The sequence below is a fragment of the Physella acuta genome, unplaced genomic scaffold (genome assembly GCF_028476545.2).
Source record: "Physella acuta isolate Inbredline_101_S28 unplaced genomic scaffold, ASM2847654v3 ptg001763l, whole genome shotgun sequence".
Taxonomy (NCBI): domain Eukaryota; kingdom Metazoa; phylum Mollusca; class Gastropoda; family Physidae; genus Physella; species Physella acuta.
In genome coordinates, this window is record NW_026733273.1 from 60,550 (window position 1) to 77,565 (window position 17,016).

General features: G+C 31.1%; 1 protein-coding gene across 2 annotated transcripts; it reads right to left on the reverse strand.

The window, feature by feature from the left end:
* Positions 1 to 1,160: 1,160 nt before the first annotated feature.
* LOC131930368 (YTH domain-containing protein 1) lies at positions 1,161 to 13,821 on the reverse strand. Of its 2 annotated transcripts, none has more exons than XM_059286825.1 (16): positions 13,679 to 13,821; positions 10,323 to 10,409; positions 9,781 to 9,909; positions 9,211 to 9,438; positions 8,768 to 8,926; positions 8,507 to 8,655; positions 8,319 to 8,373; positions 8,122 to 8,239; positions 7,958 to 8,042; positions 7,606 to 7,796; positions 4,982 to 5,064; positions 4,548 to 4,575; positions 4,348 to 4,366; positions 3,413 to 3,484; positions 2,194 to 2,319; positions 1,161 to 2,042 (listed from the first exon to the last, which is right to left on the reverse strand). In XM_059286825.1, exons 1-16 carry the CDS (start codon positions 13,695 to 13,697, stop codon positions 1,818 to 1,820), a joined length of 1,773 nt encoding a protein of 590 aa, XP_059142808.1. In that variant the 5' UTR covers positions 13,698 to 13,821; the 3' UTR covers positions 1,161 to 1,817. The 2 variants fall into 2 exon arrangements, with proteins under 2 accessions (XP_059142808.1, XP_059142807.1); XM_059286824.1 differs by having other exon boundaries at positions 4,321 to 4,366.
* Between the last annotated feature and the right edge of the window lie 3,195 nt (positions 13,822 to 17,016).

Genomic DNA, 17,016 nt, shown 5'->3' on the forward strand with positions numbered 1-17,016 from the left:
TCTTAAATATTTTTTTTGAAATAACAAAACAAAAAGAAACTTGCTATGTAAAAATTAAACAAAATAAAGCTAGACTCTTGTTAAAGTTAAGGTGGTGGTGATGTAGAGCTAAGACGGTAGTAAAATCCTTAATTTGTAGTTGCAGTAACCTGGAGATTGATTGTAATTCGTGAAAATTTTTCCTTGCTTTATACAAAAAGGCTGGTACGTAAACAGTGTAAATAGACACAAAAATTTCAATAGGTATTTCTGCTCAATAATCACATTGGTTATCCAATGAAAAGTAATGGCGGCTCACATCGTGACATTTGATGTATGTCACCAGAGTGGGTGCATCATCTTGAAACAATATGTGGTAATGCATTCAATTCATGGGAGGCACCACATATTTTGCTGTTGCCCCAGTATGTTTACTTATTATGTGGGGGTGAATAATGTAAAATTAACAAGGAAAATTTTAACAGAGAATATGTAAACTCTTCAGTTGATAACGCTTGTATGGTTTGTTAGTAATAAATTAAATCCCACTAAATAATAGCACAACTATTATTTATTGTATGGATAATTTACATAAAACAAATAATGTCAACAACAGCACTTGAATGCTAAGATACTGTAATAAATGAAAAATGAATTTTACATTGATAAAACAATATGTACAGTCTTATAAAAGACAAACAACTTTAGCATCCCATCCATTCTATTTTTTCCTAATACAAGATGACAATATTCATATAAAAAAATATCTTCTATGCTGTCATAAAACAAGGTTAACCTTCAGTAGGGCTGCCTACCACCCACAAATATTTTCAAAGTAAGTTAACCATTGACCTTTCTGGCAATGCCTTGACCGCCTTAATATATAATTTATTACTTGAAAATGCTATAGAAAAAGAATACTGAAACTGCTGAAAATCTTAGTATTACAAAGAAATAAAATTGTACAAGTAGTCAACTCTGCTATTGTATCTACTTTCAACAACTGACACTATTTTAAGAAGAATAATGTATGACATTTCTACAAGAAACATATATACACCTCTATGTGACATCTAGAGTGGAAAGTTAATCCCATCTAATTTAAATGGAGTCTTTTGTGCCCTTTCATAGTTATAAAAATGGTAAACGCTCTAACTGGTTTTTTTTTTTTTAAATTTAAGTAAGTATTATTTCAGTCCATGCTATTGATAACATTGATGAAAATACATTTTTAGAAGCTCAGATCTAACTTGGAAACAGGTAGAGATAGAGGACTGGTGTTTAGGCCTAGTTGTGTAGATTGTGTCAAACATTTGACACAATTAGAGAGTGGCAATACACAATAGCATTCACTTCCCATTTAAAAGTTGGGTGTCGACATGTTGGTGGGGTGAACATGTTGTTGAAGCTGTAAGGGGTCTAAGTTTTTGTAGGAAGGTAAGTTGGGGAAGTATGCATGTCCAACTCTTTCACAAGCAATTTCCCTGTTAAGTTTCAATGCATAGATGTTAACAATCGTGACTATTGTGAGACCTGTTACCAGATTCATGAGCATTAAAGCTTGGTAAAGAATATCATCCTTCATTGGGCCCTGGTCATTTCACATGTGGCACCTGTATTTGTTTTATGTAAAAGAAATTTAATGTGTATCCTTCACTGATAAACCATGTGAGCAAGTATTCTATTTTTTACAATTATAGGCTCAGGCTAATGTTTTGATACAATAACGTGGAATTTTAACCCAATTTTATGTACAAAAGTAAAAGATGAGAGGCGAATTTAATGACTGCTATGACAAATGAAATGCAAAAGTATAAAAATCTCTGGGAAAAAAATGATCATCGCCGCTCTCTATGATGCCTGTTGGTCCTCTCACGTTCCCTCTCTCTTTCATGGTCCCTTCTATCATATTCTCTGTCACTTCTGTGTTCCCTGTCATGTTCCCTGCCTCTGTCACGCACACGTTCATGATCTCTCTCACTCCTCCTTTCCTCCCTACTTCTATGCTTAGAATTGAGTCCATGTGTAGTTCGTCGTAGAAAATCATCCACATCTCTCTCATACTGAAGGAAAAGTTTGAAATTCTATTTTAAACTTAAACTACTCATATAAATCAACTTGATTATTTAAATTATCAAACAATTAAGCAAAACAGATCAACCCTAATAAAGTAAGAACCCTAGCAATGAGAGAAAAACATGTAGACAAGCTTACAGAACGTTTGCTGCTTGAGTCTCCATTTCTACTTGTGCCAAAGTCACTGGGTCCCATAGGATAATTTCCTCGTGGTGGTCTTTCAAACTGAGGACCAAAACCACCTTGCTCAAAAAATCCAGGTGGCTGAATAAAATATAACAATGTAGTAGTGACATTATCAAACATGCTTAAATGTTGGGAAAACTTTTAACAGCTACTACTCATTTTACCTCCAAAAATAGTGAGTTAACAAAACAGTCTAATTCATAATTTTCATTTACTTTCATTACCAAGTAATAGATACTCCTATTTCAATATATTTAATCTGTTTAAAGAACTTGAAAAGAGATGTGTATACAACGAAATTGATTAAATTTGGTTATTAAAGTGGTCTTTTTTTTAACAAAAATAATCAACACATCTCCACATATGGCTGCTTCATTTTTTTTATTACATTTTGGGAATATACAAATACAACTATACAAATAATTTGCCCAATATTATTCTAGAAATAACAAACAGGGTTTTAAAAACCAAACATAAGTCAGGAAAACATATCATTAAAAAGTAATAGTTAAAATGCTTATTAATTTAAACTTGGGAGTGTGATTGTATTGCATTAATAATAGTCATATCATTATTTTTATCCTTTAAAGCTTTTACAAATTGAAAAAACGTTTTAACTAGTTGTTAATAAATCATTGACCCTCGTGGCAACTCAGCATTAATATTAATTGTGAAGCCTGTTTGCCTCAGGTAATGGAAGGTGCTGATAGCTAAACAAGTGCAATGGGCTGCAGAAGTTTACTTTGGGATGGTAAATACTTAAACAGGAGTCATTAAAATTAATTTTGAATTATTGTAATAGGACTTTAATAAATACAATTAGAAGTAATTTGCTTAAAGGTATTTTAATTGGGTAGAGTATAAAATAGTTTGACAACAATTATTGAGATTTTTAAAACATCTTAAACCATCCAGGATTTGTAAAAGCCCACACAAGATGTAATAAAGCAGATTTTAAATTAAACTAGTTCTTCTAATAAAATTACTTATGAAAAACAAAAAAACATAACAAAAAATGATTATCAAACAATTTCATTAAGTAATTTACAAAATTACTGTAATTGTTAAAAATGTTACTATTTATTTTTGAAGATTATTTTTTGTTATTAGTGATGTGGATAGTTAAAGTGCACAAATAAAGAACCATTTCAAAACAAGTTGTTCAACTTACAGGACCAAACTGTGCCATTGGGTGCGGTGGAGGTGGTCTTTGGTTAAATTCTCTCATGTAGTCAGAATATGACTGAAAGAAAGAACAACTTACTCATGCCTTCATTCGACTTTTTCTCTTGTCTTGTCTTCAGGCATAACTTTTAATTAATTTAACAAGTATATTACTTACTTACTTGTTTCATTTACATAAATTTAAAATAATTCTTCCGAAATCCATTCCGAAAATAGTTTAATTTGATGAGAACAAAATACATTATATTATTAGTTAGTATAAATGAATTTTTAAATTAAAAATGTTAAGGAACAAATACCTTTTTTAATGAGGATCTAGGGACTAAATGCTATATTTCCCTGTTACAAACACCCATAACAAATAGTTTAAAAGTAAGCTGTGTTATACATTTAGTATTGTGTTTGTAATGATAAAATTCTTCTTTAAACATACCTCTAATAATTTTTTTATTCATAATGTTAACTATGCACTAAATTTTACATATTCGATAACTGCTGATTATTTGAAATTGAGGATCAAAACCATTCATGTGTTACAGACATCTCAAAAATTGAAACTAATTATTTAGCCAGCGATTCAGACAATTTTTCAGCAATGTCAAGGTATGTCAAAACATAAATCATGCATTTGAGTAACAAAATGTATGCACAACATAGCTACAGACAAAGTTATCATTCAATACAGTTAAAAGGCGCAATCCATTCAGCAGCAAAAAGATTTTGAGTTTTCAAGTAGCAAATTAGAAAAGTACAAAGAGTTGTAAGTGGGAATGATAAGCTATTTATAGGATTGTTGTTTTTTTTTTTAAAATTGGTGTCCTTTTCATTAATTGACCATTGAGAATATTTACAGAAAATTTCTTCTATGTTTTTTTGTTAGTTCCCCTAACATACCCCATTTATAAAAGTGTCTCTTCTCACCCCTGCATATCTTGGTGACCTGAAATGCAAGGAAAAAAGTGTCAACAACATATTATATCCTTTATTTATCTTTAGCAAAAGATGTTAGCAAAAAAAAAACTAATTAGAACCAGTTTATTTTAAAAGTTCAGACTACTTTCAACTACATATGCCAAGTTATCTCAAAAATAATTAAATAAAATGTTTATGTAAAATCACACCTTTCCATTCTGCGATCTTTGTAGAAAGCTGCAATAACAAAATAAACTTGCAAATAATACTTTAAAAAAATTTAAAACAACTTGAACAAAGCATTAAATTATTTGTAAGCATGTTAAAAAGTAAAATGAGTATCAGTATCATTCATTAAAAAACTGAGTGGTTAAGAAAGAAAATCATTACGCAAGTTAAAATAAATTGGTGAAATTTTGGCTTTGCAATGTCGGATTTCTTATAGGTCAAAACATTTAAGTATTTTAATGTCAGGTCAAAAAAATGTTTTACCTTCAAAATTAACATATTTCTAAAGTTAAAATGCCCTTAGAATTAATATTTTTAACAAATTTTCTCAAACTTTTTCAAAACTATAAAGTAAACTATAAACAAAAGTATAAAGCTTTCAAAAGTATAAAGCTTTCAAAAGTATAATACTTACGCTCTCTGTCATAGTTGCCACGACTTCGTTTAGATGGTCTTGGATTGGGCCCTTCAAAAAATTCATCCCTACTTTGTCGTCTTCTAATATTAGTAAAAATAAATAATTCAATGTGAAATGGGCTTTCATTAGAGAATTAAAATTATTAGTTTGCAATTACGATGAAATAACTGGAAGTCAAAATAAAACAGGGAAAAATTGGATTCATCAAAAAATTGCAATAAAATTTTAATAAATGTTAAATCAAGTTTGAACTATTAAATAAAATCTGTTTGAATAATTAAAAAAAAAAATGCAAATATCCTGTAAGCTAATACATAAGATTAAAACCAAAATACATTATTGACAGAGACTTTTGCGTGTAATTTATATTGAAATGTTTTTATATACCATGATGGGTTTGTGATTGCATGAATGCTTGTGTCTAAAACTGCATGAGCAAACAAAGTGGCCCACATAAATTAAACCATATTTTCAATACTAGATGTTAAGTAGTTCTGTAATGACAAGGTATACTGAGAAAAACACAAAATGGGAATTCAGTGATAATACATTGTTGCCTCTTATGCTGATTTATGAACAAAGTTGTATTAAGCATATATATATATATATATATATATATATATATATATATATATATATATATATATATATATATATATATATATATATATATATATTTATATATATATATATATATATATATATATATATATAAAGGAAAATAATGTATAAGGGTCATAAAGAACTTAAATATATTTTTTGTTACTTTTTTTTAAAAGTGATTCTAAAAAATAGGCATAGGATTTGATGATGAGCAACATAGGGGCAAGGGGTAAATTTGATGACAAATATATAATGAGTATGCACAATGAGGATGGGGATGAAATACTATGACAAATTTTAATTAATTATAAAAATGCTTGGTTGCCAGTCTTTAACTTCCAAGGCTAGCTGATACTTTATTAAAAAGAAATAGTTCATTTTTTAAAATATAACTATATGAATGATGTAATTTTTTTTAAAGCAGACAGAATCAGAAAAATATAAAATTCCTTTAGTGCATATTTAAACTATACGGAAAGCAAGTGTATCCATTCAAAATGTATGAGTGAGATGAAGATCAATGAGATGATGATCAACTAATGCTAAGCAGAGGATCAACACAAGACAGGACAAAGACATTTTGAAAACACAAAACACTCATAAAATAATTTAAACAGTAGAAGACAAAAATGTAGAAGCTGAACAAACAATAATCATACCACAGTGCTAAGCATACCATCCAAACAGCACGTAAGTACTTGAAATTACTCCTTTTCGAATTAGAATAAATTTTTCAGTCCAATACCAGGGAATCAACTGATGGATCCCTTAATTACACGACCATATTTTGAAAGTGTCCTTTAATTCACCGCTTATTCTGAATCTGAGTCCTTTTAAAATTTTTAAAATTTTCATTGACTAGTCGATTTGAACAAAGAAACGCTCTAGACCCAAACCATGTCCATTTTTCACTATCTTGTAAATATTAAAAAAAATATATACCTTAAAACTTTGCATCAAAGTTTGAATATTTCAACTAAATGGAAAGTCCTGACCTGTAATACACACCATAATTTCCAGTTCAACTGATGTTAGTGAACTTTGTGAATTAAAAAAGTGTCCAATATTTATTTAAATGTCCATTAAATTTCTTTTCCATTTAAACCACAGAAGTTCATTAGATAAGTCCTTTATCTTGAACAAGTATTGAGGGAACAAAAATCCTTTCACAATGTCCAAGAATTTAGTCCCGTTATGTCGTCTACATTGAAAGTAGAGCCCTTTAATTTTTATTAAAACTCCACTGTAGATAAGAGCATCACCTAAGATTTCGGAGTACACGAAATTTCTCACAACGAAAAATGCGGACATTTAACAAAGCTTTATCTAGTGCATGAGGCTGACAAGATATAAACGTGTGAAACATTTTCCCCCTTTTTAAAGCAAAAGGCTGTTTTGTGATAATCATTTACCTAAGAATAATGGTGTTTACCTATCGTACTGAAATTCATAAATTGATAATTCTAGTCAAGTCCAGTTAGCTTAAGATGTCCTCAAACAACACAGAATAGTCCAGAACAGTCCAATCACAACATTTTAAAAAGGAGAGATCCGATGTCAGAAAAAAATCATCCAGTGCAATTTAAAATCTCTCATTCCAATAATCCTTGAAGAAAAAAAATTCTTGTCTAGTATTTAGATAACTAAGAAGAGAAGGGGACAGACCATTTTTTTTTAAATTGAAATTAATTTTACCTCACAGTTATAGTATAAAACTTTTGCTTAATTTTAAATAGTCCAACAATTATATATTTTTATTTGTGAAAGAATTATTCTTTACTTAGTATGTACCATAGCTTTTAGCTTCACTTTCTATGAATATAATTAACACAGCAGAAATTCACAGGAGAATTCTACGACTTCTTCGTACTGAACGAGACTGCAGTACACTGCAGCATTGTATTGGCAGTTGGAAACTAACAGCCAAGCAGATGATTTTATCAAATCATAGCCTAAGCTTTTCACAACAGTTCATCATATTTCACGACAGGTAGAAACCAGCTTATCAGGCTCCTAACCTGGAAAACTCAGGCCCAGGAGGCATAGCTGGCCTCCTAGGGCCCAAAACACGTGGTGCTCTTTCCCTGAGATCTCGTTCTGCTGGTTGACTGTGACCTTTCCTTGCTTTCCGTACAATGTCTGCTATGTCAAGATTTTCATCTGCTGGGAACAATTTGCAAAGACTCTCTCCACACCTTGGCTCTATTTCCTGCAAGAAGTATTGACAAGTTTACAAGGTATTTTGAACAAGTAAATGGAGTTTTCAAAAAATGTAATAAACAATTTTAAAAGAAAAAATCCAAATGAGTCAATATTAATTTAAAAAAAAAAACTTATGTATTATAGTTTTTAAAAAAACAAGACACTTGCCTGACCATCTCTGCCAATTTTTACTCTTTTGTTATCATTCCAAATGTTGAACAAATGATTAGTTTTGGGAAACTCAAGATCTCTTCTGCAAAATTTGAACTTTGAGTATTGACTGTGAAACAAAGCAACTGAATAACAAATACCATAAGTAAGTTATTATTTACCTTGTAATCCAATCAAGTTTGAATACACCACTTAATGCACGTGAAGTCATTCCAGGGGGCAAAACCCAGCGTATAGAGGGATGATCTTTAGTGGACTCCTCAGCCAAACGTGCAAATCCTTTTATGGATAGAGATTTCAAGTTCATTATATTATTACAAATACTGATTGAGATTACATTAATCTATTAAATTATTACCTTGAAATTTTCCACTTTCTTTCACAGAAAATATGAGTATTACATTGTCACATTCCTAAACAGAAATATTAAAAAATATTAGTTTTGAATAACTACATGTGAAGGAAATATTGAAAATCTAAAATGACAAGTTGCACTCAACAACTGAATTTTTTAAAGTATTTTTACAAATACAAAAAAATATTTACCCTAAAAGCTTGATTGAATCGAGCTTCATTTTGTGGTGGGGTTGACCAAACACCTTTTGCTTTAGCTAATGCAACATTTTCATGATTATTACTTTTCACTAAAAAGAAGCGGGCTCCTCTCATAAGATACTTTAACTTGGACCAGTATTCTGTTAAAGACAACAAAATTAACGTTTTCATTTGACTGAAGTTGAGTATTAAAAAAAATTGGTACACTGGCTGAATATTAAAAAAGCAAAGATGTTTATAGTTTTATCTTACGTCTATCCTCCTCTTTGTCTCTACTTTTGCAATCTTTTGATGAACTATCACCTAAATCTCCTAAACTTTCTTCTTTGGCCTTGTTCTTGGAACCTTCACTTCTTCTGTCCCATTCAATTGGAGAGATACCCCTTTGACGCTTCCTATCTACTTTGTCGCCTAATTTATTCCAACATATTTTAAATGTTTACTATTGTAGAGGTAATATAACTCAACATAAAGAATAATTAAAAAAAAGAAAAATAACAATTTTAACAGATCTATATATTTTAATTCATAATCAGACATTTTTATTCTCATTTGAGTACACTGAATAATGAAACTAAACAATGACTAGAAGTAAAGTGATTTGATTTAGTGAGTGATGTAGTATAAATTGGTCTAAGAAATAATATATACATAAATTGTTTAAATTATTTTCTCTTTAAAAGTTCAAAGGCTACCTGGTTCTGTATTGCCTTCTTCAGAATTAGCACTTAAATCTAACTTTTCCTTTTTAACACCATCAGGCTGCTCCTCATCTTCTTCCTCCTCTTCCTCATCTTCTTCATCATCATCCTCTTCCTCTTCATCTCCTTCCTCATCACCATCCTCTTCTTCATCCTCCTCATCTTCATCATCATCATCCTCATCTTCTTCTTCATCTTCATCATCTTCTGAATCCTCTAAATCTAGAAAACAATACAGAAAAATATAGTTACCTGGAATTATATCAACATACATCAACATAATGTCCAGCTGACATTTTATACAGCCTTTAAAAAAAGGAACATTTGTACTTAAAAGCAGTAAAAAACAGGCAAAAATTTTTTTGTAAGGTAAAATAACAAATATCTCTAAAAATTGTAAAGCCAAAAACAAAAGGCCACTGCATAAATAATTTACGGTAATGATTAAAAATAAGCTGGTTTTTAACTAAACATTTGTTGAATTAAATGTTTTAACTCTTTAAGTTGAAAAGGATAGTTTGGCACAAAAGTAAGATATATAATATAGGAAATAATTTTTTTTACCTTGAGAGTCACCATTTAATTTGCCCTGACCAGTAGAAGTTTTCATGATTTTTGATCTGGCATCAAACTGCTTATTTACTGTTGTTGAAGGCCTTTTTAATCCTCTCTGCAAACTTCTTGATTGAATATCTTAATCAAAAAGTTCGAATTCTTGTTTTATTGATATATATATATATATATATATATATATATATATATATATATATATATATATATATATATATATATATATATATATATATATATATATATATATATATATATATCTTGGTGAGGTACGGAGTACTGGCACCTTTTTCAATGTGGGGGAAAAATGTATTACTTTTCTTGTATTTTTAATTATTGGTTAATTATAAAATAAAACTGTTTTAGACATTTAGTATCTTTGCAGTTGTGATTTAGCTTGCATCGAGGTGCTAACAGGTAGTTAAAAGTTAGGCATTCCACCACTGAGTACCGGCACCTATTTTTTATTACAAAAAAGCACTGTACATATTAACAATACTTGTATTACATAGTAACTTTAATAAAATTTTATATACCTGAATCCTCATTCATTTCAGAAGAAAAGTCATCTCCACCATGACAGTCATCTAAAATATCATCCAGGACATTTTCGCCCTCCACAACTGTGAAATAATTAGAAACTTTTTAACAGCACTATTATTTTTTTTAAATTCACATTTAAAACAGAATTATATAAAATACATTTTAATATATAAATGTACATAAAAACGAGAGAATAAAAAGTAGGCCAGATGTGTCAACTCATTCAGTTATCCACAGTTAGCACACAAAAAAATGTCAGTAAGATTAAAGAAAATAAGAAGCAGTGCTATATATTCAGTACTCTATACCACACACTCCCACTCTATAAAATGATGATAAAATAATATAATACTATGAACTAACCACCAGCCTACCACCTGTGTATTTTATGATATAATTTACGCCTATGTCTTAGAAAGAGTCTAATGTTGAATCTTTTAAAAATCAGCTGTTAGCTGAAAACTTGCAGCAAGGATTAGACTGGTTAATTATGAACTACATGTCTTACAATAACTAGTAACTTGCTCTGCAATCTATGTTAACTGCTTAGATGATAAAACATCAGGTTTTCAAAGTTTTGTAAGATTAAGAGAGAATGACAAACTTGTATTCTTTTTTTATGCAACATTAAAACACTGGTAATAATTTGTTTGAGACAAGCCTATATTATTTTTTAAAATTCTTATACCAAAAAAACTATTTTTTTTTTACTTGAATAGGTATGAAGTAAAAGTAGTTACAGTAAAAATTTAAAAAAAAAACTATGAGATTTTCAGTGTCTCAATCAAGCACCAGCTTTTTCTGTGTTTGAGTTGGCGGTTGATGTCACACAACTCTTAAACACAATATTAGCCATTTTAATAATAAAAATATGTAATAACAAAATTATAGGCCTACAGGAAATGTTTAATCTCATTATTTAATAAATTAGCCAATTAATGGTTTAGGTTAAGGCAAACACGCAACACTATGCATGCGTGATATGTGGACTGACCAATTTAAATTAGATAGTTTATTATACTGTTTTGAATTTACATTTAAAAACTTAACTCATTGGTTGAAGCCACGCTGGGGGCTCTATTTGCCAAGGATTCAAAGGATTGATTCTAAATATTATCCAAGTCCAGATGGTCAGATGAAGCAGTCCCAACTATTTCTGGGCATGAGGCCTTGCCACCATTATTTTACTGGGTGAACTCAGGAATTATCTACAGATTCTACACTTTTGATTAAACTTGAGACTATGGTTAGAAATTGCATGCTAGCCACCCCCCCCCCTTAATGATTCACGTGTCTGCCTAGTTCACCCCCAAATTGAAAAACATATTTGAAACTGCAATTTCTTCTTTAAAAAATTACTAGATCTGAGCTGGGTCAATATTAGTTTTTAAACTGTGAGAAGGAAAAACTCTTTGAAATGCAAAAAGAGTATCAATGGCAGTGAAAGATAGTATGTATCACTCAATATTATTATTATTATATTAGCCTACTTCCTGACTTTACCAATTACAAAAACCCTATACCCTAAGGGGTGTTGGTCACATGAAATTTGAAAATTTAGCAAGACGCTTCAATAGTTTTTATTCACTCTAAAAGTAAACCCAAAACTAAAATGTAGGCCCAACTAGTGGTAGCAGATGTTACTTCAGTTATAAAGATGAACTACATGTTAAAATACAACAAAATAATCGAAAGTGTCTATTTGTAGTTAACTGCAAATAGCTTTCAGAAGCCTATTCATAGTTCGCTATTTTTATCGGACCAATCAAATTTATTTTTAAATTTATCCATGCATGCATATTTTTTTTTATTATCTTGCCTATGAGACTACTTTTCGACAATTTTATAACTGTTTGACAAGGTCGAAGTGGTTGAGCATCAAGTACTGGTACTTTGTTTTCGCAGCATGGGTTGTATTTAGCTTTTTTTCTCTAATTTACTTTCGGGTCTAGGGGTTTAGCATTAGGGATTAGTAGGTTTTGGGTTAGGCATTGCGGTTAGGCTAGGCATTAGGTTAGGGCTAAGGTTAGGCCTTAGGGTTATTCATTCGGGTTAGATCTAAAAACATTAGTTCTACATAGTACATAATAGAACATATTGCATAAATAATAAATTTATATAAGAATCACAGAAAAATGCCTTGCTCTAATTGATCAGAGTACGAATAGTCTTCTGAGGGCTATTTGTTTTGTAGTGAATTACTAGATCTAATAGCCGCAGCCAAATAGAGATTAGTCAGTGACAGTCGCTGCATAAAAAATGTTTAAAAAGCTACATGACTGCTGATTCTCATACTGATATACTCATCTCATCAGACATTGACAGACATCAACGGTAAAACTCCATTTTAGCGTATTTTATTCCCGGCTTCATGTTCACCTCTAGTTGAGCGTATTTTATTATAAACACAACCGAAACACACAAAAACGTTAGGAAAACACTAGATCTACTAATTTTTTTATGAATGTGATTTTTAATTAGAAAAGGTAAAAAAAAACCATAAAAAAGCATTAGAACTGTTCCAATTAAATATCGTGTGATCGTCAGCGGGAGAAAAATCCTTACACGGTCGCGGGTTCACCGTGAGTTCACATTTACTTTAATTATCAGCATACGTCATAGCTCGGGCAATAGCTGTTTGAAATTGTGTTGGCCTCACTTTTGGGGTCATTGTAAGTTCATTAGGCCTAATGTTTATTTATAGTATCATGCCTGGAAGATACTTGTAACAATACAAACTTAACCGCCTTGCAATTGTGAGTTACGTTTACAACTTTACGTACTTCACCCATTGCCATGAACATTCTAACTGACACACTAACATTGCATATTCAATATTCTAAATTTGGATTTTTCTCAAGTTTTGACAAAAGTAAATTATCAAAATCCAAAACAAAGTCAGTCTCTTTGTTTTTTTTATTCATTTGTTAAAACAAAAATACAATACAAATAAATAAATCATGTTTACCTAATGTTTTGGTGTGTTTCGGTTGTTATAATAAAATACGCTCAACTGGAGGTAAACAAGAAGCGGAGAATAAAATATACTAAAATGGAGTTTTACCGACATCAACTACTCTGCTGCTGCTGTCTGAGCAACAAATAACACTTAAGTTGAGAAGTAGACTTCTGCCACCTGTATGCCTAGACTAGATCTAGATGTGTTTTTTAATGGGTTTTTTGTCTTTTTACTGCGTTATTGCGCAGTCCGTCAGTTTCTTCCATTTTTTTAACAATCATCATGTCCATTCCGATTCTGAGTGAATGATCGACTCATCATTTCATCGATGTAGGTTACTTAAGAAAACGTTAGTACTCTGAACAATGTATGATATATAACGTTGTTTACCTTTGGATTTAAAGCTCATTTTGTTCGAGTTATAAAATTAGCCGAGTTTTATCACCAAATAAGTAAACATTGAAACTATTTCGACCGAAATGTATCTATCAACAAAGAAATATTTGCCATCAAACAATGGCGACCGTTTCTACACTACCAGATTTTTCAAAGTTTCTGTTCCTAACAACTTTTTTGACAAAAAAATCCAGGAAACAGAACGGGGGGGAAAAAAGAAAAAAAAAACTAAATAAGAACAAAATGTTCAATGTTTATTGTAGGCCTATACCTTCAAACGTAGGAAAATGTGATTTTCCACTTTTTTTTCATTAGCTGATGTCATTAATTTTTTTTTTTTTAATTTTTCAGAAAATGTTCTAATGTGCGTGTGGGCTTTTTCATTTCTCCCGTTGTTATTCCCGACACAGTGATACCCGGCTGATAAGTAAGATGTCTTCTCATACTATCACCACATTAGCTTTGGTTAATTTTTAAACATAAATTAATTCCCGAATTTTTAAAAGTGATATTTTAAAGATGAAAATGTTTCGATTTACCGACGATACTGTCTGCATGTGGTCATGGCTTGTGGGACCCTTTGTACTGCATGAGCAGGCCTATATAATGGGCTGCTCTGTCACAATATCGATGAAGCGGCAGAACTACTGAGTCGCCAATTCCCGAAATAGGTGCAGGGGGGGGGGGGCAGTCGACCGTCGGTTAATAGTTAACCAGTGTAAGAGCGCACAATTGCTAACCAGAGAAGTCCCGAATTCGAATTCCCGGGATGACCCTCGTTTGCTGGTGACAGCAACCAAACTAGGAGAAAAAAAACTCTTAATCTGACAACTGCTGCCTTGCCGATATTTTAAAAACTCCTTCGGCGACACAATCAACAATATTTCATTTGAAGCTTCTCAAACCGAATCAGTAGCAAAGGCGTAATGCCTAATAACATTCTTTTGAACTATAAACGGCAATGTCGATGCATGGTTAACCTATAACATTTTTATATGATTCCTATGTGCACGACAGTACGACTGGATAGAATTTCACTTCTCTTGGTGCATCCATTGTCTCCGGGAGCAGAAAGGAGCCATAGGGCCTATATAAAAATTAATTAGTCAAAAGCTTTTTTTTTTAAAAAGACGATACTGTACGTGACCATATTGAAATACCAATGTATCGTCAGACTCCTTTCATGCACTATACTACAGCGCATCCAAAATGAGTTGGTGTGTGATCGTTTGTTAAGGGGCCGATCCAATTTGTCGGTCCGACCAAAAGTCAGCACATAATTTTTATTAAAATTTGAATAAGTTTAATATTTTTGTTTTCGAACTATTTATAACGCACATCTTTGCCCTAAATTATATACGCCTAAATATATATATATATATATATATATATATATATATATATATATATATATATATATATATATATATATATATATATATATATATATATATATATATATATATAGGCTATATATATAGGCTATATATAAATTATATATATATATATATATATATATATATATATATATATATATATATATAATTTATATATAGCCTATATATAGGCATTTATATAAATATATAATAGATATGTGTGTAGGATATATATATATATATACATACAGAGGCGTAGCGAGGTCGGGTGTCACCCGGTGCGGCACTTAATGGTGTCACCCCCCAGAGGCGTAGCGACCCTCCCCGGGGACAAACTTTCAAGTTTTCGATTTGCACCCCCCCCCCCTCAAACTATCGATTTGCACCCCCCCTCAAGTTTTTCTCTATATATTTTGCTATTTTTTGCCTTGGTGTCACTCCCCTAAATGGTGTCACCCGGTGCGGTCCGCACCCCCCGCCCTCCCTCGCTACGCCCCTGTATACATATATATATATATACATATATACATATACATATATACATATATATATATATACATATATATATATATATATATATATATATATATATATATATATATATATATATATATATATATATATATATATATATATATATATAATAGCCTATATGACTATATAGCCTTTATTTTAAACGTTACTTTTAAACTTGTTCCTTGTTTTTTAATCTTGTCTTACATATGTCAAAAAACGTCACAAGGCGGGGTGCGGGGATGCGGACCGCACCGAGGGACCGAGTGACACCGCTTAAGGTGGGGGCTGGGGGGGGGGGGACAAAATAAATAAATAAATAAAGCTATTTTAATAGAAAGGCGGCTTTTTTCAACTTAGTTTAATAGCTTATTTAAGTATATTCATCATTTAATAGCCAATGATAATACCGCCAGGGATAGGGGTGGCACGTAACGGTTTTTAACTTTAGTCTACCATACATATAACCGTTAGTAGAGGGGGAGGCAGGGGCGGAACTACAGTGCCGCCAGACCCCGCAATGCGGGGGGGGGCCCACGCCATTTAGGGGCCCAGAGCCGACCATAATAAATTTTTTTTATAGTTAAAAAAAAGTAAATTTTCTTTCATTTTTGACTTGATGGTTGTTTTGTAAAAAATTACCGTAGCTGCGTTTGGATTATCTTTATTCTATAGACACCACCCCACGCTCTTGTTTCTTCTTTTTCCCATTGTTTTTAAACAACTTTAAAAGCCGAGTCTTTCTCCTACAATTAAACTTATCAAAGATAAGCAAATGTTCAAACCACTTCCATGACTTATTTCCCTTTTTAAAAAAATAGTCAAATAGGGGTGATCATAAGCTCCTTTTAATAGATTTGTACTAAACAAATTAAAAAGCAATTACTTCTCTTAATTATTATTTTTTATAAGTAACTACTAAAGAATAATATTGTATAAAAGGGAAATGTATTGAAATGTATTAAATCAATAATATTTTAAACATTAATATAATAACTACAAGAAAAAACATAAAAATAAACATAACACGAGACACCATTACTTATACAAAGCTTTCATATTTTATATTATTTTGACCGACAGGATGATAAAAGGGCTTCTATCAAAAATTAATTAAAACTGATTTTCTCAAAACACACTAATGCACTTACACACATGACATGATGTTGACATTTTTTTTAATTGATGTTTTTCAAATCCCGAACAGGACAGCAATGAGTATCCTATGTTCGTATTTTGTGATTGTATGTATATATATATATATATATATATATATATATATATATATATATATTATATATATATATATATATATATATATATATATATATATGGGGGGGCCTAAAAAATTTTTTTTGCGGGGTGGCCCTTTTTTTCTAGTTCCGCCACTGGGGGGAGGGGTTGACATCCGGGGTTACAGCACCTGGCAACACCCAGCCTAGT

Excerpts from the sequence above, each read along its gene's own strand:
- LOC131930368 (XM_059286824.1), bottom strand. Across the intron at positions 7,797-7,957 it reads AAATTGGCAGAGATGGTCAG|GAAATAGAGCCAAGGTGTGG; the intron begins GCAAGTGTCTTG and ends TACTTCTTGCAG. Across the intron at positions 4,367-4,547 it reads AAAGATCGCAGAATGGAAAG|GTCACCAAGATATGCAGGGG; the intron begins GTGTGATTTTAC and ends CTTGCATTTCAG.